The sequence below is a fragment of the Bufo gargarizans genome, unplaced genomic scaffold (genome assembly GCF_014858855.1).
Source record: "Bufo gargarizans isolate SCDJY-AF-19 unplaced genomic scaffold, ASM1485885v1 fragScaff_scaffold_13_pilon, whole genome shotgun sequence".
NCBI lineage: Eukaryota > Metazoa > Chordata > Amphibia > Anura > Bufonidae > Bufo > Bufo gargarizans.
The window spans coordinates 191,664-214,848 of record NW_025334061.1 but is presented as its reverse complement, the minus strand read 5'-3'; the positions used below and the strand labels follow the sequence as shown (position 1 = coordinate 214,848).

The window sequence follows — 23,185 nt, the reverse complement described above, 5'->3', positions numbered from 1 at the left end:
GCGCTGCCCTAAGCCTGCGCCGTCTGGCCTTTATAGAATGTCCCTGACGTCACCGCGTCCGCCCCTCCTGAGCTCTCATTGGTCGCCCGGGCCGCGCAACCTGCTAATCACCCAGTCCCCTCCCCACTGACCAATCAGAAAATGGTTGCTGTGCTGCCCAGGCCGCCGTCAGCCAATCAGAGGCGGCGCACCTGACAAGGGCCGTCAATCAGCTGGCTCTCCTTCATGCACTCTCTATGCCTGGTGCTGGCGGCGGATCCCTCGGATGCGCACACTAGAGGGGTCCTCGGGGCGGGGGGCGCCAGCCGGCGGCGGCTTCGGGGGAGTTGTACGGCTAGAATGTGACGGGAGCCGGTCCCCTGTGTCTAGAAGTTGTCGCCTCATGCAGTAAAGGTGACACGGGGACTGGGAGAGCGGCAGACGGGGAAAACCGAGGAGGAAGTGTCCGCCGCCGCCGTGTGTGAGGTAAGTGACTGAGGAGGCTGCCCCTAAGAAGTTCCATCACGGCGACATATTATCCTTAGGGGGGGAGCGGCTCCCTGTGCGACATATGCAGACAGGTGCCTTCTTCAGGCCGAAATGTCGCATGTGAGGTGCTGCTTTTAGATACTTCTGTGGGTGTATCTTCAGGCAATTCTTAAAGGGGTCCTCCTTCCATACAGTATTATCACAGCCCTGAGCAAAGGATGGGACGTTCCCACAGGAATTTATTAAACTCCTGGCGTCTTGCCGATCAGCTGTTTGAAGAGGCATAGCCTCCTGGCAGATTACCGCAGCGCCGTCCATTGGATAGTGGCTGTGCTTGGTATTGCTGCTCCTAGGCCACGTGACAGCCACTGGCTATGGGTCGGACCCCCACCATCTTGAGGATAGGTCATTGGTGTAAAACTCTTGGTCGACCCCTTTAGGGCCTCTTTCACACTACGTTTTTTTGCGTTCCGTATACGGAACCATTCATTTCAATGGTTCCGCTAAAAAACCAGAATGTACTCCGTATGCATTCCATTTCTGTTCCGTTAAAAGATAGAACATGTCCTATTATTGGCCGCAAATCACGTTCCGTGACTCCATTCAAGTCAATGGGTCCGCAAAAAAAACGGAACACATACGGAAATGCATCCATATGTCTTCCGTATCCGTTCAGTTTTTTCTGAACCATCTATACTAAATGTTATGCCCAGCCCAATTTTTTCTATGTAATTACTGTATATTGTATATGCCATACGGAAAAACGGAACAACGAAACGGAAACACAACATAAACAAAAAAAACGGCACAACGGATCAGTGAAAAACAGACCGCAAAACACTGAAATAGCCATACGGTAGTGTGAAAGAGGTCTTAAGGCTAGGTTTCTATGTAGCGTCTTGTGGGGAGGTTAATGCGCCAGCAGGTGCGCAGTAAACTGACATCCGTTTGCTGTGTATTTTTACGGTTTCTCAGAACAGGTGACGAACATGATAGAAGTGCAGCAATGCTTGATTCTCGGCCACTACGCGAAAAAACGCGACCCATCTCTGCGGTTTTACGGAAGCAAGCTCTTGTCACTATAGGGTTCAGTAGCTCCACCAGGGGTCCGGGAGTAGTGGTCGGCCCTAAAAGGCACCAATTGTTGGAGTCTGCTCATAAGGCGATACTCCAGACTTCGATGGTGGGCTGCCATGTTTAAGTGGACGGCGGCACAGATTATTATTATTATTTTTAAACTGGACGCCTCTGTACGGTATTGAACGGTCAACTATGCTTTTCCATCCAGCTGAATAACTAGTGAAGATGGTTACTTTTTTGGCATCCATCAGGTGGATGGCGCTCTATGGGTAAATTTGGCACAAGCGCACCCACTGCGTTCACCACATGGACACTGCAGAACAGTGTGACTAGGCCCTTAAAGGGGTTTTCTGGAAGTACAATATTGATGACGTATCCTCAGGGTAGATCATCAGTATCTGGTCGGTGGGGGGTCAGACCCCGGTCACCTGTTTAAACATGCCACGGCCTTTTCCTATGCCAGTGACGCACACGTGGTCTGTGTGCAGCTCCGCTCCATTGAAGTGAATAGGCCTGGGCTGCAGTACCAAGCACAGCCACTATACACTGTACGGCGCTGTGCTTGATAAGCTGATCAGCTTGGGTGTCGGGAATCGGACCTCCACCGATCTAAAATTGACCTGTCCCGAGGACGGGTATTCTGTCAGAAAACCCCCTTTTAGAAGGGTTGTCCAACTCCAAAAATGCCTGGGCTCCTCACACAGATTGTACTTACCTCGCTCCCCGACACCCGCATCGCTTCTGCTGCCTACATGACCGCCACCACATCTCCCCGTCGCGGGGATGAAAACATCCCGGGGGACAGCCAATAGCAGATCTCGACGGGGACGAGTCTCCCTACCGTCACCTGCAATTCTAAGGGGGCCCGACGCCTTCGCAGCCTGCTATTGGCTAAGCCCACCCCCTCATACTTTTTGTTTGGGTCAATATCTTTTTATTTATACCGGGGGTGCACAACCTTTTTTTTTGTTTGTTTTTTTTGGGGGGGGGGGGGGGCGGCGGCGGCATTGTCTAACCAATCCCAAAGGCCAAAAATAAAACTTGGAGTATTCCCAACTGAAATATTTATGGCGTATCGAACATGTGTACTATAAATGTAACATTTCCAGGACTCCTATCTAATGGAAGAATATACAAAAAATACACGTAAGCAGCCACTCGACACAGACATGTCTGGTGCCTCACCGAATGGTATTGAGGGCCACATGTTGTGCACCCTTGATTTATACAGAAATCCAAGCTTTACCGAAAATTTAGAAAAATTAACAATTTTCTAGATTTAAATTTCTCTGCTTTTAAGACAGTTATGCCTCATAAATAGTTAATTAACATTCCCCATATGTCTACTCTATGGTGGCATCAGCGGTCCACATGCAGTGGGACTGCTCCCCCAATGAGAAACACGCTACAGTGTTTAGGTTTGAGCAGTTCCCCCATATTTGCCACTATATTTTTGTGATTTTGGCATGTTTGTACACAATTTTCCCAAAAATTTTAGGACGTTAGAAGGCTTAGACTCTTAGAAGCAATTTTTTATTTTTCAAGAACGCCACCTATTTTAAGGACTAATTTAGTTCTGAAGTCACTTTGCGGAGCTTGCATAATATAAGCCACCCATAAATGACCCCATTTGAGAAATTACATCCCTAAAATTATTTAAAACGGAATTTTGAAATGTTATTAATCCTTTAGGTGATCTACAGGAATTACCATATTTTTTAGACTATAAGACACACCTAAGATTTAGAGGAGAATAAGAACATTTTTTCATTAGACGTCAAGTCGTCCTCAGATCCCCAACCTCCATCAGCCTCAGATCAGACATAAAAAAAATAAAAAATAATTAAAGGGTTTCTACCATCAGAATTTCTGTTATGTAGCTGACGGACAGCGATGCGCTAATATCAGCAGTACATAAGTGTTCTTTATACTTTTGTCCCTGTCGCCGTTCTCCTAAAAAACACACTTTTAAAATATGCTAATGAGCCTCTAGGTGCTATGAGGGTGTTGATTCAGCACCTAGAGGCTCGGCCTACTAACCCGTTATCCCGCCCAGGTCCTCCGTTTAGCCCGCCCCGCTCCTCTTGAGTGACGTCTGAGTTAGCTGGATCGCTGAAGAAATCCTGCGCCTGTGCCGTGTGGTGTGTTTTTTAGGAGAACGGTGGCAGGGACAAAAGTATAAAGAACACTTATGTACTGCTGACATTAGCACATCGCTAATCTGCGTCAGCTACATAACAGAATTTCTGATGATAGAAACCCTTTAACTTGCCTCTCCTGCTCCGGATGGTGCTGATATTCTGCAGATCCAGTACTCACCGCTCCCTTTAAAACATGAAGTTCGCTCATGACTAGTGGTAACCCTGATCCAGCCTTATGCACTACGTGCTAGGAACCGGGGGTGGGGGACGGGTCTAGGGGTTCAGTTGGGGTGTCCTTTCCTTCATAAACCTGGAACCTGTTGGTGTCCCCCGAGGTACTCGAGTTTCACTTATACATTTATTATTCATTTTTGAGTTTTCGTTTTCCACTCCATGCCTTTCCGGAGCCATAACTTCTATTTTTCTGTTTACATAGCCATATGAGACTTTTTTTTTTTTTTTTGCAGAACACGTTATGCACCATCATGTAATAGTGCAGATTTCGTAAGTGGGAAACTGGGGAAAAAAAATTCTAAATGGGTGGAATTGGAAAAGAGAACACAATTCTGCCACAGTTTTACAGGTTTTGTTGTTATGGCATTCCCTGTGCAATAAAACTGTCTTGTGCCCTTCATTCTCTGGGTCAGTACGATTACAACGATGCCACATTTACCGTATTTTCCCACTTTATAAGGGCTCTCTCACACTTGCATTGTTCTGTTCCGGCATAGAGTTCCGTCGTCTGGGCTCTATGCCGGAAGAATCCCGATCAGGATTATCCCCATGCATTCTGAATGGAGAGAAATCCGTTCAGGATGCATCAGGACCGGAACGTTTTTTGGCCAGAGAAAATACTGCAGCATGCTGCGCTTTTTGCTCCGGCCAAAAATCCTGAACACTTGCCGCAAGGCCGGATCTGGAATTAATGCCCATTGAAAGGCATTAATCCGGACCCGGCCTTAAGCTAAACGTTGTTTCGGCGCATTACCAGATCCGAAGTTTAGCTTTTTCTGAATGGTTACCATGGCTGCCGGGACGCTAAAGTCCGTCGGTTTATCCGTCAGTAAGCAGCTTTACAAAAGTCGCACATCTTTACGAAAAAGTCGCATGTTTTTATGAAAAAGTCGCATGTTCTATTAAAAAGTCTCATAAGATAAGCATGGTCCTCACTGGAGTGAAATTGCGACTTTTTTGCGACTTTTTAAATAGTCCCAATAGTAAATCTGTCTAGAGATTCATTTACATAAGAAAACACGCCCACTTTCAGAAAACTGGCGAGCATAGTGCAGAGCAGAAAAAAGTCGCAAATTTGTGCGCAGTTTTAGCGTTTGGGACTTTTTTGGGGACTTTTTAACTCCATTATTCTGACCTGAGCTAATGATAAATCTGGCCCAATGTGTTATTTCAACCGAACCGTGAACAGCGTAGTAAAAATGAGAAAAAAATACCAACTGAATTGTTTCTCTTCTTCACCCCCGCCACCCAGCGGCTTATTTTGTACTCCTACTTTGCTAAAACGTGGAGTCATTTTCCTCTGCCAGAGAAAATGTAGAGCGACCTCTGCACATCACTAAATATATTAGCAGAAGAGGTACAGAGAGGAACAGAAGTATTTGAACACCCTGCGATTCTGCAAGTTCTCCCACTTAGAAATCATGGAGGAGTCTGAAATTCACATTGTAGATGCATTCCCGCTCTGAGAGACAGAATAAAAAAAGAAAATCACATTGTATGATTTTTACAGAATTTATTTGTCTTGCACTGCTGAACATAAGTATCGGGAACACCTGAGAAACAGCAAGAACTCTGTTATTGTGCCTTTAAAAAGTCCACCTCTACTCCACTCAATAATCTAACTTAGTAGCACCTATCTGAGCTCTTTAAAGACCCCTGTCCACCCCACAGTCAGTCAGACGTCAACTACTACCATGGGCAAGACCAAAGAGCTGTCAAAAGACACCACAGACACAATTGTGGACCTCCACAAGGCTGGAAAGGGCTACGGGGCAATTTCCAAGCAGCTTGGTGAAAATAGATCAACTGTTAAAGCAATTGTTAGAAAAAGAGGCTGAAGACGACTGTCAGTCTCCCTCGGACTGGGGCTCCATGCAAGTTCTCACCTCGTGGGCTATCACTGATAAGAAAGGTGAGAAATCAGCCCAGAACTACAAGGGAGAAGCTGGTCAATGACATGAAGAGAGCGGGGACCACAGATTCAAAGGTCACTGTCAGTAGAACACTACGCCGTCATGGTTGCAAATCATGCATTGCATGGAAGATTCCTCTGCTCAAGTCATCACAAGTCCAGGCCTGTCTGAAGTTTGCCAATGACCATCTGCATGATCCAGAGGAGGCATGGGAGAAAGTCATGTGGTCAGATGAGACCAAAGTAGAACTTTTTGGTCTAAACTTGTCGTGTTTGGAGGAAAAAGAAGGATGAGTTGCATCCCAAGAACACCATCCCTACTGTGAAGCATGGGGGTGGTAACATCATGCTATGGGGGTGCTTTTCTGTGAAGGGGACAGGACGACTGCACTGTATTAAGGAGAGGATGAATAGGGACATTTATTGTGAGATTTTGAGCAACAACCTCCTTCCCTCAGTCAGAGCATTGAAGATGGGTCGTGGCTGGGTCTTCCAACATGACAACGACCCAAAGCACACAGCCAGAATAACCAAGGAGTGGCTCCGTAAGAAGCATATCAAGGTTCTGGAGCGGCCTAGCCAGTCTCCAGACCTAAATCCAATAGAACATCTTTGGAGGGAGCTAAAACTACATGTTGCTCAGCGACAGCCCCGAAACCTGACAGATCTAGAGGAGATCTGTGTGGAGGAGTCGGCCAAAACCCCTGCTGCAGTTTGTGCAAACCTGGGCAAGAACTACAGGAAACGTTTGACCTCTGTAACTGCAAACGAAGGCTTCTGTACCAAATATTAACACTGATTTTCTCAGGTGTTCAAATCCTTATGTTCAGCAGTGCAAGACAAATACATTCTTTAAAAATCATACAATGGGATTTCCTGAATTAATTTTTTTTTTGTTTATTTAGTCTGAGTGGGAATGCACCTACAATGTGAACTTCAGACCCCTCCATGATTTGTGGGAGAACTTGCAAAATCGCAGGGTGTTCAAATACTTCTGTTCCTTACTGTAAATCAATATAACAAATTACATGAAGACTCTCTTACATATACAGGTCCTTCTAAAAAAATTAGCATATTGTGATAAAGTTCATTATTTTCTGTAATGTGCTGATAAACATTAGACTTTCATATATTTTAGATTCATTACACACCAACTGAAGTAGTTCAAGCCTTTTATTGTTTTAATATTGATGATTTTGGCATACAGCTCATGAAAACCCAAATTTCCTATCTAAAAAAATTAGCATATTTCATCCGACCAATAAAAGAAAAGTGTTTTTAATACAAAAAAAGTCAACCTTCAAATAATTATGTTCAGTTATGCACTCAATACTTGGTCGGGAATCCTTTTGCAGAAATGACTGCTTCAATGCGGCGTGGCATGGAGGCAATAAGCCTGTGGCACTGCTGAGGTGTTATGGAGGCCCAGGAGGCTTCAATGCGGCGTGGCATGGAGGCAATAAGCCTGTGGCACTGCTGAGGTGTTATGGAGGCCCAGGAGGCTTCAATTCGGCGTGGCATGGAGGCAATCAGCCTGTGGCACTGCTGAGGTGTTATGGAGGCCCAGGATGCTTCGATAGCGGCCTTAAGCTCATCCAGAGTGTTGGGTCTTGCGTCTCTCAACTTTCTCTTCCCAATATCCCACAGATCCTCTATGGGGTTCAGGTCAGGAGAGTTGGCAGGCCAATTGAGCACAGTAATACCATGGTCAGTAAACCATTTACCAGTGGTTTTGGCACTGTGAGCAGGTGCCAGCTCGTGCTGGAAAAGGAAATCTTCATCTCCATAAAGCTTTTCAGCAGATGGAAGCATGAAGTGCTCCAAAATCTCCTAATAGCTAGCTGCATTGACCCTGCCCTTGATAAAACACAGTGGACCAACACCAGCAGCTGACATGGCACCCCAGACCATCACTGACTGTGGGTACTTGACACTGGACTTCAGGCATTTTGGCATTTCCCTCTCCCCAGTCTTCCTCCAGACTCTGGCACCTTGATTTCCGAATGACATGCAAAATTTGCTTTCACTAGAAAAAAGTACTTTGGACCACTGAGCAACAGTCCAGTGCTGCTTCTCTGTAGCCCAGGTCAGGCGCTTCTGCCGCTGTTTCTGGGGAATGCAGCACCTGTAGCCCATTTCCTGCACACGCCTGTACACGGTGGCTCTGGATGTTTCTACTCCAGACTCAGTCCACTGCTTCCGCAGGTCCCCCAAGGTCTGGAATCGGTCCTTCTCCACAATCTTCCTCAGGGTCCGGTCACCTGTTCTCGTTGTGCAGCGTTTTCTGCCACACTTTTTCCTTCCCACAGACTTCCCACTGAGGTGCCTTGATACAGCACTCTGGGAACAGCCTATTCGTTCAGAGATTTCTTTCTGTGTCTTACCCTCTTGCTTGAGGGTGTCAATGATGGCCTTCTGGACAGCAGTCAGGTCGGCAGTCTTACCCATGATTGCGGTTTTGAGTAATGAACCAGGCTGGGAGTTTTTAAAAGCCTCAGGAATCTTTTGCAGGTGTTTAGAGTTAATTAGTTGATTCAGATGATTAGGTTAATAGCTCGTTTAGAGAACCTTTTCATGATATGCTAATTTTTTGAGATAGGAATTTTGGGTTTTCATGAGCTGTATGCCGAAATCATCAATATTAAAACAATAAAAGGCTTGAACTACTTCAGTTGGTGTGTAATGAATCTAAAATATATGAAAGTCTAATGTTTATCACTACATTACAGAAAATAATGAACTTTATCACAATATGCTAATTTTTTGAGAAGGACCTGTATACAGTTGCAAGAAAATGTATGTGAACTCTTTGGAATTATATGGATTTCTGCACAAATTGGTCATAAAATGGGATCTGATCTTCATCTAAGTCACAACAATAGACAATCACAGTCTGCTTAAACTAAAGGGGGGGGGCGGACAGTGGAACTAGCGCATACGCAGTCTGTCCCCAGTGCAAGTGAATGGAGTCCAAAGATGGACGGGGCCCTCCATCTGCGGTCATGTTTGGAGCGAAGCACCTGGAGACAGCAGGGCTCCAGATGGCGACAAAAATGGTCGCCAATGCGACTTAGAATTTACAAATGACGACAAGACGGGAGGAGGAGGGGAGGGGCTGTGGCCACTGCGCCACTAATGAAGAGAACTGACCGACTCCCGACCTTTATGCGGCACCTGAGGGGTTAATTGCAGCGTATCGCAGCTCCCTGTCATAGAGGTCGGGTGCCGGCTATTTGATCCCGGCACCAGCCTCCTGTATTTGTATTAACAGGTCAGTTATCTCCATTGGTGGCGCAGTGCGCCCCCCCCAACACCCCAGTATTAAAGTCATTGTTGGCAGTTCCGATTGGAGCCCCAGCAGCGTAATTGCGGGGCCCCGATCGGTTACCATGGCAGCCAGGACGCTACTGAAGCCCTGGCTGCCAGGACGCTACTGAAGCCCTGGCTGCCATGGTAACATCCCTGATGCTGTGTGCACAGGGCAGCAGGGAGAGTGTGAGGTCCTATTCACCCTGATGGAGATCTATAAGGGTGAATAGGACAAGGGTTCCAGCCCCTAAGGGGGGCTAATAGTAAGTAAAAAAAAAAAACACAAACACTAAAATATTAACTTAGAAGAGGTTTGTGTCGGGTGAACGATCGCATCGAGTCCCCGCGCTGCTGTGGTGGGGACACAATGGGACACAAGGCAGCCCGATGCCGTGCAGAGGCTGCCCAAAGCCTTGCACGGCATCGGGATCTGCCTTCTATGGGTGCCAAGGAGATCCAGCCTCAGGCAATGCATTACAATACAGATGTATTGTAATGCATTGCAGAGGGGATCAGACCCCCAAAGTGAACATCAGAAATAAAGTAAAGAAAAAAAGTGTTTTTAATAAAATAAAGTAATAAAATTAATAAATTTAAAAAAGAAAAAAAAACGCCCCTTTCCCTTATTTTATAAAAAAAACACAGAAAAAACACACATTAGGTGTTGCCGCGTCCGTAATGACCGGCTCTATAAATATATCTCATGATTCACCCTGTCCGATAAACACCATAAAATAAAAACGGTGTAAAAAAAAAAAGCCATTTTTGTCACCTTACATCACAAAAAGTGCAACACCAAGCGATCAAAAAGGCGTATGTCCAACAAAATGGTATCAATAAAACAGTCACCTCATCCCGCAAAAAATAAGCCCCTACCTAAGACAATCGCCCAAAAAATTAAAAAAAACTATAGCTCTCAGCTCTCATGGAGACACTAAAACATAATTTTTTTTGTTTCAAAACTGCTATTATTGTGCTAAAGTGAAATACATAAAAAAAATATACATATTAGGTTTTGCCACGTCCGTAACAACCAGCTCTATAAGAATATCACATGACCTAACCCCTCAGATGAACACCGTAAAAAAAAAAAAAGTTAAAAAAAAAGACATTTTTGTCACATTAAATCACAAAAATTGCAACAGCAAGTGATCAAAAATGTGTATACCCCCCAAAATAGTACCAATCAGACCATCACCTCATCCCGCAAGAAATGAGACCCTACCTAAGAGAATCTGTCAAAAAATAAAAAAGCTATGGCTCTGACTATGGAGACACTATTAGGTATTGCCACGTGCGTAACGATCTGCTCTATAAAAAAAGTCACATGACCTAATTCCTCATGTAAACGTTGTAAAAATAAAAGCGTTGTCACAATGCCAAAATTTTGATTCGGTTTCGATTTGGCGACTAAAAATTTTATATATCCTAAAGTTCAGGAGACAATGGCTACTAGGTATTTTTTTTTTAGTCTGGAGCACCGGGCAGGTGAACGGCCCTGCAAGTAAATATCAATTAGTCGTATTAATACCGACTTCACGTGCTGTGATGTCTGAAGGCTGCATGTACACGTTCTTCGTTTCTGCCACGTCACCTTGTATTGGTCTACAGCCGGATCCTGTCCAGTGATTGATGGCTGTTTCTGTATGCAGAGCCATGGTGTCGGTCAGTAAGCAGGACCCCCCCCCCCCATCATTACTAAGCTCAGAATGAGCAGAGATTTAAATGAATGAAACACAAGTTATATGGATTCTATACATCAGCCTGTGCCTCTCCTGCTCTAACCTGCTGCCTGCAGATTTCATAGAATTTTCAATGTGACAAGATTGCTTTAAATGACAAAATTCTGGCTACCTGCAGCCACCACTAGGTGGAGCTATCCTTTGCAGTTTTGCTGTGGTGTGGCTTTGGGTTATATTTTAACGTGGCCTAACAATTGTTAAAGAGATTCTCTATCATAGAATAGGTCATCAATGTCAGATCAGGAGAGATCCGACTTTAGACTCCCCCACGATCAGCTGTTTGAAAAGACCACAGTGAGCGCTGTGCCTCCTTGCAGCTTACCGAGCACAGCGCCGTCCGTTGAATAGTGGCTGTACTTTGTATCGCAGCTCGGCCCCATTCATTTGGATAGGACTGAGCTGCGCCTAGGCCACTTGACGGGAATATCTCAGGAACGGTACATGCTAGAGAGCCGAGACCTGGTCTAAAACCTTCCCGGACACCTGATGTACCTGTGTGCCAAATTTCGTGATTGTAAATGCGACTGTGCGGATTCTTTTAGCTGACATACATACACTCAGCTTTATATATTGTATTCCGATTATATCATGGCATTATATTTTAGTGTGGGATGGAGTATCTTATGTCATTATGATTATTTGCCTGGCGAGCCTATCCTATTGCTTGTCATAACAGACATGCATCTGTTTTATCTTAACAGACCCATGCTTGGTCGAGGACTTAAACGCAAATTGAATGATCACGACGAGACCATGACCGACTTCTCTTGTGCCTACGATTGCCCTCGAACCATGCCATACAGTCATCAAAGGCAACTGGTGCTCAACATGTGCCTCAACAAACTGCAAAGCTATAAAATGCTGGCTGAACCTAACCTGCATCGATCCGTTCTCATAGCCAATACAGTACGTCAAATTCAGGAGGAAACGAGGCAGGAGGCCAGCCAGCTGCCGGGAGTTATGGGGGGCGATCTCCCCGCCAACATGTACCCAGGAAGCGATTCCTTAGACACTTCGCTCAACTTACCTTTCGGAATCGACGCAGACTTCACTAGAGATTCCTGGCCCAACGAGAACCCGTTGGACAGTCTGATGGAAGTTACAGACAACGACATGTCTTCTGCCATTTCCTCAATCCTGAAGGATCTCGATTTTGTTGAGGACATCAGCCCAAGTGCGGCCCAGAGCCCTGCCGTGGACGAACCCCCAAAACCCATGGAGAGCGGATCCAAAGGTGAAAAGCAGGATCTAAGGGGAACAGAATGTGTGTTCGGTTCTTTCGAACTGACCAGCTCCACCAGTTACTTAAAGGACTTGTCGGTGGATGACATTTTTGATGACATTGATACTTCTATGTACGACTCTGATTTTAGCTTTTCCTCCTTGATGTCACCAAGAATGCAGCCCACGGTGGAGGAGCCCCTCAAGCTGTATACAATGTGCAATAATTCCTCAAACAGCAACTTGCAGGTCTGCAGGACAGATTTGAATGATCTGGACCACATCATGGAGATTCTAGTCGGGTCCTGACATCCTAATCGTTACTGAAGCCAGACCAAGTGGTCTTAAAGGGGAAATGTATTTGAACCAAGTTTGGAAACACAAGAAAGGGCAATTTTCCCTTACAAATGCACAAATGATCAGGATACAAAGATATAGATATAAATGCCTGTGGAATCCCCAAACTGTCTAGCTACAGTAACTCAGTATTATGCATATTCTTATAACCGGAGGCGACGTGAACGCTGAAGAAAACCAATATTTTTGTAATAACGACCATATTTATAAACCTTTTTGGGATAGTAGTAACCTACTAGAGCCAACGCCAGATGTCACTTCTTGTACATAGCGGACACTACCTCTTTAAGACGAAGTGCAAAACCTTCTTGTGTGCTTTATGGGTTGTTTTTTTTACGTTTAGCGTTCTTTTCTTTCAATCTCTCTCTCTATTGATATCGTACATTTTAGATTATTTTGTTAATTTATAAATTGTAATCGGATTGATTTAGTTTGTGGTTCTACTGGTGATGACGTGTACCGTGTGGTCGGTACTCTGCGTGCGAGCCATGGGGATCAAAACCAATAGGTCTGCCTAATTGGCCTATTGAAATGCTTGGAACTAGTGACGTCAATGAGGAATTATAGGAGTTACTTTTCCCAGAATCTGCACCATTGCGGTCTATGGGCTAGGTCTGCTAGTATAGGTTAGTGCCATTCAGTTGTATTTGAATGATCTGCGGCACCAGATAACAGCCCATGGATAAGAGTGGTGCCATTTTTGGGAAAAACACCCTTTTCTTTTAATACTAATTTTGGACACTGATGCCATATTGCTGGGATATGCCATCAATGTCAGATAGGTGTGGGTTCCACTCTAGGCCGCCCAAAGTGAACAGAGGGCAGCCACACATGCGCGCCCACCCCTGTCCACTGCTATGCGAGTCCAAAATTAGCTGAGCGCGCTCGCTTGCCTATTTTTAGAACTCCCATAGCAGTGAATAGAGCGCACTCTGTGCATGTGCGGTGCGCTCGCCTTAACTTTGGGGGGTCTGTTCTTTGGACAGGTGTGGGCCCCACCTCTGGGACCTGCTCCTGCGTGACTGATGGAATATGTCAGCGATATACCACCCCTGTCTCAGATGGGAATACCCCTTTAGGGTGCAGCTTCATGGGGGCGCGTCTTGCGAGACAAAAATCTGTGCGACTTGTCTGCAACTTGCTGTCGCATGACTATTGGCTGTGAAAACACAACCACGGCGCAGGCCACTTGTACGTGGCACACGACTTCCATCAAAGTCATTGGATAAGAAGTCACGTGAGACACAATGTCCAGCATGCCTGTTGTGTCACAGACACATTGCGACACCATTGACAATCATTACATGAAATGTCGCCATGTAGCCGCACCCTAAAGCACAAATTGACGCATTGTTGTCAGTAGTTCTTAGCAATGCTGATATATGAACTCCCCAAAGATCACCCCAAATATTGGCTGCAGGCGCACGGTCTTAGCATGCTGGCACTTTACCTCCGAGGCAGTCCTTGGCTTCTCTTCTTAGATCTGATCCTTCACTTCTTTTCTACCTCAGATATGTTCCTTTGTGGCAATTTTTCTAAAACTTTTTTGCTTCTGTCTAGAAGAAGAAACCTGCAGATTTCTTGCTTGTGAATATTTACTTATTGTGCTTTTTAGGACATTTTTCCGAGCTATGCATTTGTAGATGTTCCGAATGTGCAGTGAGCATGTACGCAAGTAGCGCAGCCATTTTTTTTAGCTCTTTGGAAAGCACTTATTTCTTGATGTTCCTATTTCTATAGAAAATTCGTTTTTTTAACGTGTAAGAACTGAACACTTTTTGTAACAGAGACTGAGAAATGTGAAGGGACAATACTTCCCTGTTTCGTGTATCCGTTTAGGTCTCTTCATCCCTCTGACTTGTTTTCTGACTCTTTGGATATATTCATTATTATTTTATCCCACGTTATTCTTGGACGTGAAGTACAGTTTATAGGGCAGGGGTTGGCAACCTCCAGCACTCCTAGAATTCACTGCTATGGGAGTTTGAAGAGCAGCCTAGTAAGTTTACATGCTGGAAGTTGTAGTTTCACAACAGGTGGAGGTTGCTGGACCCCTGTTACAGGGGCTGGTGACAGTAACGCCTCCTGTTCTGCCTGAGCTTGAATCAATATGGAAAATGTATCTTAATGGTTTGCTAATTTTGTAAATGTAGGGAGTGTGTCCCTTGTAGGATATGCTGGACTACTTTTTTTTTTTGTCTAGAGAAGGGCTGGCCAACCCGCGGCCCTCCAGCTGTTGCAAAACTACAACTCCCAGCATGCCCAGACAGCCTACAGCAGGGCATGGTGGGAATTGTGGTTTTACAACAGCTAGAGAGCCGCAGGTTGGCCATCCCTGATCTAGAGGCACATCAGAAATCCATGAAAAGCGTTTGAGTGCAATAACAATGACATGAATGGAATATAATGGACGAAACACAATATCAGTGCGACCCTGGGAGGGTATATGTGAACACTGCCCATCGTAATGCAGAACCAGCAAAGTTAGGGCTCATGCACACGGCCGATGTGGATGCTGATGTGTTCATCTCAGTGGGGCCTCAGAAGATGCGGACAAAACACCCATGTGCAGTCCGCATCCGTAAGTCCGTTTCGCAGCCCTGCAAAAAAATAGAACTTAGTTTTGCGGAGAAGAGTAGGACTTTTCTTTTGATGGGGGGAAAATAGTGATTTGCAGAACACGGCCTTAGATTTTCCAGTTCTCATGTACACTGTGAGTTTTTTATTTATTTATTTGTGTCAAAATCGGCAAGTAACACATTCGGATTTTGGTGTGAACACGTAGCGAAATCGGCATGAAAAGCCACACAAACTACACTGCCATGTGCCTGTACCCTTAGAGCCTGTCCACAGATCCATATATAGCACTGTACAGACTGTACTACAGCTACCTAATACAGACCTGTAGGCACTCGGTGTGCCTGTGCGTGGTGCCCCTGTCACGCACCATGTACCTCTGTAAAACTGCATGCAGTGCAGAAATGGAAGTACAGTTAGGCCCATAGATTTCTGGCATATAAGGAGTCTGCGTGGCGCAGATCTTATGGTCTACAGACATGAGACGAGTCTATTCACACGTCCGCAATTGTGGTCCGCATCCGTTCCGCAACGGGTGCGGACCCATTCATTCTCTATGGGGATGGAATGGATGCGGACAGCACAGTGCGGACAGAGCGCGCCGCCGATATTCCGGTCCGCGGCTCTGGAAAGAAATAGAACATGTCCTATTCTTGTCCGAAATTGCTCCAAATATAGAATCAAATAGAAAAACCTCTGAATGAAATCCGGCATTTGGAGGTGCATCGGGGTCTATCAGTACCCTCTTTCAGCTCCGTACAATTACGCTCACCTTCATGAGGTCTAGACATTATACCTGTTTAGCCTGTTTCTAGCAATATCATTTTTTATATATTTTTAAGATGCCAACTATATCTCCACGCTTCCATTTGAACCATTGTTAATGATTCCTCTTGAGCTGCTTCATTAGATTTGCCTTCAGTTTAGGTCTTTCCAGCCAGGATGTTCGTCACCATCTTCAGATTTTAAAAGCCCCAGTATCAAAGCGAAATGTGGACTAGACTGAAATAGCAGACGCTGCTGCCTTTTAAGTCCCTTTTTTTTTTTTTTTTTTTTGCTGTCCATCCTCTAATGGATGCACTTAGACCTCTGAAATGCATTTTGGTGGGAGTGAAGCATCTCGTTAGATGCTGATTCAGTATCTGATCTGAAGGGTAATACACGATGCAGTACTTCAGTGTGTGCCGCTGCTGTCTCTTATTATATATATATATATATATATATATATATATATATATATATATATATATATATATTGTTATCGCTCTCTGCACCGTGAAGACACCGAGGCAGATTCACTGTAGCATGTGCTCCCGAAGTCTGGCGCAGTTTGGCCCAACAGACTCGCAGACATACTTTGCACATCATTTGTTAACAGTTTTTGACGTGATTTCTGCCTGATCCGACAAGGGGGCACAGATACGAGAAAGGGCGCGGCCTCAGTGCAACATTGTGCGCCAAAAACAAATGTCATCTATTCCCTCTTATCTAGGTCTCATGCACACAACCGTATATTTGGTTCGTATCTGATTTAGCTTTTTTTGCGGCTCGCATGCTTACCCTCTTATTCCAATGTGTACTGTCCGCATCCGTATGACCATGTCGTAGCCCCGCAAAAAAATAGAAGATGTCTTATTCTTGTAGGAGGAAAAAAATATGGCGGCCGGTATCCATGTTTTGCAGACCGTAAAACTACACGATCGTGTATACGTGAGGCCTGCGAGTATAAGAATTTGTTGCTGAACAGATCTTGTTAAATGGAGGTTCAGCTATCGGGTGCACCCTAGCATGTCGTCACGTCCTGTTCGGCTTCAGTGGGGGGGGGGGCAGGTATCACATGATCCCACTCTGCCAATCAGACATGCACGCCGCCGGTATCCGTATTTTACAGACTGCAAAATCCATAGGGTTGTGTGCCTGTAGCCTAATCTTGGACAAACCCCTTTAACATACACTCATTTACATTTCCTATTACTGCATACAAGGCAATGAAGGCTGCAGGATGGACCCACACGTCTCCCTCCATGTCTGTGGCAGCAAATACACCTTCATAATAGAAAATTAGCTGAAAGGTCTAACTTTCAAAGATGTGTGTGTGTGTGTGTGTGTATATATATAAATTTCTAAAACTTTTCCTGCTGATACAATTGCCTTTATTAGTACTTGATGTCAATTCTACGTCTTATGTTAATCCTTTATACATATGGAAGAGTAATAATGAGCACACTTCATGCAATGTCACTAGACGACACGTGTTCACTGCATATTTGATGTGAAGGGTCTTACTCTGTAGACTTCAGTCTGAAGCACTTTTCTCATTACCGGTGACGGCCACAACGTTAGGCTATTTTCACATCTGCGTTTTCAATTCCGCTATTGAGATCCGTCATAGCAAGAAAACGCTTCAGTTTTGTCCCCGTTCATTGTCAAGGGGGACAAAACTGAACGGAACGCACCAAAATGCGTTCCGTTTGGTTTAGTCCCCAAGCAGTGTTTTTCTGTCCGCAATGTGTTATGTGGAGCAAAACGGATCCGTCCTGACACACAATGTAAGTCAACGGGGAGATGTGAGCGATGCCTCACCCATCAGGGGGCACTATCGAGCACAGGAGAAATACAATCTGTAATATTTTCTTCATCCTAATTCGTGATGGGAGTGAAGCTCAGAATTTAAACATTTGTAAACCATTTTTTTTATTTTATATTTTTCCTGTATTAAAGTTGGGGCATTTTATGTGATAATTATCAGTAGCGACTAGAATTGCTCTTTAACATCCCTGGGACATTTAGTCAGTGATGTTTGTGAATTTTACGTTGTGCGGGTTTCTGGTTTTATTTTACTATTTTTAATATGAAGGACATGAACCAAATCTGCATTTTTCACGTCCACGGCTTTGTGTAACCGCCTAATGACATTTCATTACCTTTAGGCTACATGCACGCGACCGTTGTGTGTTTTGCGATGTGCAAATTGCGGATCCGCAAAACACGGATGGCGTCCGTGTGCGTTCGGCAATTTGCGGAACGCCACGGACAGCCTATAATATAACTGCCTATTCTTGTCCACAAAGCGCGGACAAGAATAGGACAGGTTATATTTTTTTTGCAGACCACGGAACGGAGCAACGGATGCGGACAACACACGGAGTGCTGTCCGCATCTTTTGCGGCCCCATTGAAGTGAATGGGTCCTCATCTGAGCTGCAAAAACTGCGGCTCAGATGCGGACTAAAACATCGGCCGTGTGCATGAGGCCTTATAATGTTGACCTTACTTTATATTTGCTTTATCGCTTTCTTCGATGTCAAGCAATGCTGTATGGTTTATATGGTGCTTTTGTTTTTCGCTATAGACTGAAATGGTTGTCAGTGTATTTATATAGAGGACTTCTCTCTTTGTATATATGATTCTCATCTTTCTCACTAGCTGGAGGTGCGGCTGCAATAGTAATGATCATAAAGATTATGGGGGTGATTTATCAAAGCTAAGTGCACATCAACCAATCCGATTCCAGCTTTTATTTTTCATAGGCCCTGTGAAAAAAATAAAAAGCTGAAGTCTGGTTGCTTTTGGTGCTTCTTTTGTTAAATCTCCCCTATGTGTCTACTACACACTGTGGAGGCAACCATTTTTTCCTTCAGGCTACCATCGAGTAAAGGGCCAGTGACCTCACTGGCTGGACGTAGTTTCATACAATCATTTTTTTTATTTTTATTTTTTTATGTTTAAAAAATTGTAATGAATATGTGTGGGTGAAAAGAAGCAAAAGTACAATGCAGGAATTTCATATAGTGCTAACTACTACCAGTCTCTGGAATTTGCTAAAATGCCTGTTTTCCCCCTCTCTGCACTACTCTATGTACAGTTTTCTAAAGTCTCTGATCCATGAAGATCTGTTCTCGCTCCTGATGTATAATATCCTGCACAGTCCAAAGTAAGGAGGGACGCCCAGAACCCCGGGGGCCTCTAGATGCATCTCCGCTAACTGGATATCTACCTAGTTCTGACCGCTTTGTATAGGTTCTGCTTTTGTTCTATTTCTATCAGTATAGCGTATAGATGGCAACTTCTGCAGGAATCTAGGCTGTGATTTTATTTAATTATATATTTATTTTTTTTTGTGCAAAATTTCTAAAACATTTCTGTGTATGCGCTGGTAATGACATTTGTAAATCACTGGTTTCCTATGGAAATATGCTGCTAAAGGACAGAATTACAACAGATTGTTGCTGACTGTTAAATCAATAAAGTTATACGATTAAAACCCGCAGAGCCGCGTCCAGTTTTGTGAAGGTGAATGGCACTTCGACGGTGACGCAGAATTGTTGGTGAACTTTGACACTGTCGCTTTTGTGTTTTGCGCTCTCTAGGTGTATTAATTGGTACATTGGAAACTGCGCCCCAGCCAGATAGCACAGGTAAAGAAAAGGGACAGCACGAATCCCCATTCGCATCAGGTAATTGTGTCTTGTGCGTTATTGAGTGCTTGCTGCATTTCGGTAGAGATCGCATAGGACAGGGATGGCCAACCTGAGGCTCTCCAGCTGTTGCATAACTACAACTACCAGATGGTGAGAGTTATAGTTTTACAACAGTTGGAGAGCTGCAGGTTGGCCATCCCTGGCATGGGAGGACGTCTGTATGTCAGAAGGGATGTATAAGGGATGACTTTGTCGTTAGCGCTATATGGTACAGCGCTGGCACTTCAGCCCTGAGTGGTCATATATGAATTACATGCTGTCAGACTTGGTTTCCCTGACTGAAATCAATCCGTAAAAAATACACGTGGAGCTATGCTGTGCAGTGAAGCCTCAGACCATGTGCATGCAGCAGATGTTCGGTGTGGAATACGCACACAATCTGCAAGGTACTTCCCAAAAGCCCAAACACACGCTATGGGAAAAATCGGCAACAGATTTTCATATCCTCTATGTCCTGTGTGCACATGTACTGCAGATTTTACCCATTGCTTTGCAAAGGATGGAAATTGCAGCAGCCTCCACATGTAAAACATGCAGATTTAGGCTAGGCCTACACTGCCACTTTTTGTAACGCGAACTGCAGCTACAGTCTATAGCCTCAGGCAGACGTCCATGAGATACCGGACTGGCACTGCAGGAGCGCACGGCGTCATTGGTTGCTATGACGCTGTGCGCTCCTGCAATGCCAGTCCGGTATCTCACAGACCGTGTTTCACGGACGTCTGCATGAGGCTTAAGTGAACGCATTCAGTTTTGGACTGCAGCTGTCATTCAATAGTTAAAATCAATCAGTCGTGCTACAAAACGTCTTTGTGTAGCCCAGGCCATAAAGGGGATGGCCAATTTATTAGAGAATGATCGTAAGGCAGACAGAATTTGGTGCAGATTTCCCTCCAAAAAGTGCTGCATGGAATCCGCCTCCCATTATTTTTAACAGGAGGCCGTACTGCCATTCATGCAGCCACGGTTTATAGCCGTGGCTGTGCCTAAGAAAGGACACGCCCTGTCTTACTATTGTTGCAGCCATAAACTTCTGCTTCCAATTGAAAACAATGACAGGCGGATTTCACATGGGCATCGGCAGCTCTTCGGTGTGGAATGCATGCCGCCACGTGAAAATCCCTTTAAAATGTTTAGAAATGGCTTTTCTAAATGACATATCTATGTCACATCATAACTTACCCCTAGTCTGCTGCAGCAGGCCCCCTGGTCCCTATCTGCTGCCTGTGTAAAACACTCCAATTCTCTGGTACTGCATCCAAAGGTTACAAAATGGTGGCATGGTTCATCCATGTCAGCACTTTCTGCCCTGTCTGTGGAAGAATCCTCTTCCATGCATGCGCTGAACAGAAGAGGATCCAGTGCTGAGAAAAGATAAAAACTTCTGATAGCAATATGTATTGTGGGACACCGCAGCATAGCGGATTCCAGCACACTTTACATGGCGTTTTTTTTCCCTTGTGAATTTCATAATCTGCACAAAACTGGAATCCACTTAAAATCTGCCTCTCCTTGTTGTTTTGGGGACATCCATTGGTAGATTAGAATTTTGGTAGGAGAGGTAGGGAGGTTCGAAACGCACCGTGTGAAAGGGTCAGCATTGGGTTTTTGCATCCAGCCTTGTGCTCTGCTCGCAGTCCTCTCTTCATTTGCTGACTGTATGTATAGGTGAATTTAGACAGGACGAAGAGAAGCCGAATTTCCGGAAAGAAATGTTCCTTCCCGACAGTCGGCTGCTCGTTAAGTGGAGGTGAAGTGCTGCAATTACATACAGAGATCACCTCCACAGTATATGATCACTCGTCCTCATACAGCTGCATTGTCTCCAGATGTTTTGCTCGTTCATTGGCTGATCGGCTGCACCTTTTAGACGAGCAGATTTTTGGGAATTAGCATTCGCAGGAACGTTCATTCCCAATAATCTGCCCAAATATCGACCCATCTGTATTGAACAGCATAGGCTACTACACTATTCAGTAGACACTAAGGGGGATTAAGGCCCTGCACTCTTTTTTTTTTGGGCATATAAAAGTTGCAAATCTTTTTAAATGGCGCTCCCATCAAATTTTGACGCAAGTGGTGTTTCTGCACCACCATCAGTAATTTCTTAAAAGGGGCGTGACACGAGCAGGGAGATGGCGGGGCCAGCGGGCCCATCGCATTTATCTTCATTTGCGCAATGAAGACAGAAATCTACGGCAACTCCGAGCTGCTGATGATTTAATTCTGGCACATGGAAAGCCGGAGTATGCGCTTAATTTATGACTAGTCCTGTGCCTCATCAAAAAATAGTTGCATCCTCCGGCAGCGCTGGAGATCTCAAAGACCAGCTCTATATTATATAGATGGAGATATGCCAGTTACAGAATATGTATGTTTATATTTAATCTGGTGAAAAGGGGGTCGTTGGGCGGTATCTGGCAGCAGGGCCTAGATGTGACTTCTACTTCACTTGTCTTCTGGGAATTATCATGTTGCACTGACAGCCGTGAGATGGAGTGAACCAGCCCTTATGCTTCCCTGCTTGCAGGTTCAGAAATATACCTTGTGCAAAATATTCTTCCTATTTCTGGTAAAATGCCATTACATCCACTCACGGGTTAACACGGTAAGCTTTATGAAAAAGTTTTATTCATGCTTGATAGAAATACATTTGTATGTAACAGCATGCAAAAAAGTAATCAGTCAACAGGGTACATATTGCATCAATACAAGGCTGTAAATCTTATGATATGCTGTATTTATTCAGAAAATGTACTTTGCTGTTCCCCCTCAGGACACTGATTGCCGTGCTGTTCCACAGCAGCGTCGTCACCAAGCTGCATAAAGCTATGTCAGATACAGGATTGCAGCTCGTCATTCGGAGGACAAAACAATCACAGTGAATATTGAGAACAGTGAGATTATCCTGGAACATTTTCAGAATTTTATTATGAATCGTGATCATTGTATAAGGGTGGGTTCGCACTTCCATTATGGCTTTGCGTTATAGGTTCCGTATATAGCGGAATTCCCAGACGGAATGCAAAATGAAAACTTTTAAAAGGGGTTTTCCCATCTTGCCAATTTGTCCTCCTCTGCAGCCAGCTCTGCTGTTCACCTCCAGGATTCCTGCTTCTAAGGCTGGGCGGGCTTAGGCAGTGTGAGTGACGGCCGGCCATGCCTCTTTCTGACATCACACTCCTTGCGTGCTCGTTCATGTGTCTCCTATGGCCGCCGTTTCTCTCCAAATCCCTAGGCCGCGCTTGCGCAGAAGACATTTTTTTTTTTCCCCCAGCCGGCCGCTCATTGCAGTTCTGAGAGCTCACGCTGCCGCTTATGCGCAAAGCTTATTTATTTAGTGCCGCGCTGCATACAGGGCATGCGCGGCTCTGTATGAGACGCGGCACTGAAGAAATAAGCTTTGCACATGCGCAGAAGCGTGCGCGTTCAGGACTGCAATGAGCGGCCAGCTAAGTGAAAATAAAGTGTCTTCTGCGCAAGCGCGGCCCATGAATTCAGTAGGCGAGTGGTGGCCGTATCTATGGGATACCATATGACAACAATGAGGTAGGAGGAAAATAATTTTATCAAGAAGGGTGGGAATTTGCCAGTACAATATACTTACAAAATGATCACTGGCACATCATTAACAGATTAAACAGTGATCATTGTGATGGGAATA

General features: G+C 44.9%; 1 protein-coding gene across 2 annotated transcripts; it reads left to right on the top strand.

Annotated features, from left to right (window-relative positions):
* Positions 1–256: 256 nt before the first annotated feature.
* On the top strand, positions 257–22,854 carry LOC122922296 (SERTA domain-containing protein 2-like). Of its 2 annotated transcripts, XR_006387121.1 has the most exons (3): positions 257–465; positions 19,411–19,497; positions 22,298–22,854. XR_006387121.1 is itself a non-coding variant. In XM_044272860.1 (2 exons), exon 2 carries the CDS (start codon positions 11,592–11,594, stop codon positions 12,414–12,416), a length of 825 nt encoding a protein of 274 aa, XP_044128795.1. In that variant the 5' UTR covers positions 257–465; positions 11,588–11,591; the 3' UTR covers positions 12,417–14,630. The 2 variants fall into 2 exon arrangements, 1 of the variants encoding a protein (XP_044128795.1); XM_044272860.1 differs by lacking the exons at positions 19,411–19,497; positions 22,298–22,854 and adding an exon at positions 11,588–14,630.
* The last annotated feature ends 331 nt before the right edge of the window (positions 22,855–23,185 follow it).